Consider the following 1,858-nt stretch of genomic DNA (forward strand, 5'->3'; position numbering starts at 1 on the left):
GAATATATTGAATACAAATTAAACTATATAAATAGAATATAATTATATTTATAAAATATATTTACTCATGCATAATATAAAAATGAATATCATATTTTTTATTTATCAACTTCATCACATGAAGAATAATTATGCATGTTACAACAATTAAAACTTAAATTCTTATAGTTAAATTTATTAGTAACATCGTTTATAAAATTAACACCTTTACTTAATAATAAGAAAGTACAATTGTTTGAAAATTTTGCATGTTCACGAAAAGGACAATCTCCATTAAGCCAATTACTTAATATTAAACCACAATGGAAACATTGAACTGAATCTCTAGTTTTACCGAAAAATCCTGCCTCTGATAGTTGTAATTTATCAGGTAAAGATGATGGAAATTTATTAAGTGATTGTAACCGTTTTATAAAAGTTACATACTGAGGATATTGAATACTTGGACAGTTTTTAACTGAATTTAATAATTTATTATAATCACTTGTACAATTAATTTGATAAATCATAGTGAAAAAAAAAATTATTAAGTCTATGATATTACAAAATTATACGAAAACGAACTAGTTACTGAAACAGTGGTTTATAGCGAACTAATGCTTATGTATTAAAAAAAATTATTATTTTTTTTTTTTTTTTTTTTTTTTTTTTTAAAAAGAGGTGTAAACTTAAAGCAGTGTTGCAATATAATATATACTATAGTATTGAACTAAATTATAAATCGTGTATACATCATAAATACATATTTTCAATAAAAAGTTTTAGTGTTCTATACAATACATAAAAGTCTTAGAGTTTATTAACTAACCATTTGTGTAATGCAAATACTTTGTAAAGTGTGCATTGTTTAGAACTTGAATCTTTATGATAAATACATCGAGGTAGAGTATTATCAGTTTGTAATTGATTTAACCGCGGACATTCAAGGTCTTCTAAATTTATTATTGTAATGTTTGATATGAACTTTTGTAAAATCTGTTGTTTTTGTAATCCTTTCACATATATACAGTCAAATTTTAACGATTTTAAAATCTCGTTGAGTTCACCATAATCTACGTCTCCGTATTCGAGAGGAATCTCATGATAATACCTCATCAACCATCTGTTAACGCTTTGAGATTTTGTATCTTGTTTAATTGAAGTATGTTTAAATATCCAATGTTGAATAGCTAATGATTCTATGTCTACTATAGACATCTCCTTTATAAAATATTTATTATTTACTCCAAGAATACATTGAATATCTATAATAGCCATTCTAATAGTTTTTTAATTAAAGTATTCTGAAAATAAAAAAAGTTGAAAAAAAAATTTGATAATTCATTAAAATCTCTTGTACAATTTATTTAAGAATTTATAATGAAAAGATTAATTTAGTATAAGATATTAAATTAAAAAAAAAATGAATTAAACAAAATATAAGACTTACCACACAATAGTTCGTAGTAGACTGATACTTCATGAAAAAAAAAACATAAATAAATATATAAAACTTTGATAAGTATGATTTACTATTATTTTCTAATATAATAGATATCGCCGTCGTCGATGTATACATCATTATTAGTTTTATCTGAATTAAGTGACATTGAACGTAAATAAATGTTGTATAGATATGATACTACTACTACTACTACCACTGACCGTGTTATTTAATAATATTGCTGGAATCTTGGTACTTAATAATATTACTTTACCGATTTAATTCAAGTTAAGATATAGAAATGTTGAAAAAAAAAAATAAATAAATAAAAAATAAAAACATAAACATAAAACTTTGATAACTATTATTTACTATTATTTTTTACTTTAATAGATACCGTCGTCGTCGTCGATGTAAACGTGATTATTAGTTTTT

At 22.7% G+C, this 1,858-nt stretch overlaps 1 protein-coding gene across 1 annotated transcript; it reads right to left on the minus strand.

The window, feature by feature from the left end:
• Positions 1-789: 789 nt before the first annotated feature.
• Positions 790-1,449, minus strand: LOC112691143. Its single transcript, XM_025565297.1, has 2 exons — positions 1,430-1,449; positions 790-1,283 (listed from the first exon to the last, which is right to left on the minus strand). Exon 2 carries the CDS (start codon positions 1,255-1,257, stop codon positions 790-792), a length of 468 nt encoding a protein of 155 aa, XP_025421082.1. The 5' UTR covers positions 1,258-1,283; positions 1,430-1,449.
• Positions 1,450-1,858: the final 409 nt, after the last annotated feature.

Source organism: Sipha flava, unplaced genomic scaffold (assembly GCF_003268045.1).
Source record: "Sipha flava isolate LNK unplaced genomic scaffold, YSA_version1 567_pilon_pilon, whole genome shotgun sequence".
In the NCBI taxonomy this organism is placed as follows: domain Eukaryota; kingdom Metazoa; phylum Arthropoda; class Insecta; order Hemiptera; family Aphididae; genus Sipha; species Sipha flava.

What these genes read in the sequence shown, in the direction of transcription:
- LOC112691143 (XM_025565297.1), bottom strand. Translation starts at nt 1,257, where the DNA reads ATGGCTATTATAGATATTCAATGTATTCTTGGAGTAAATAATAAATAT.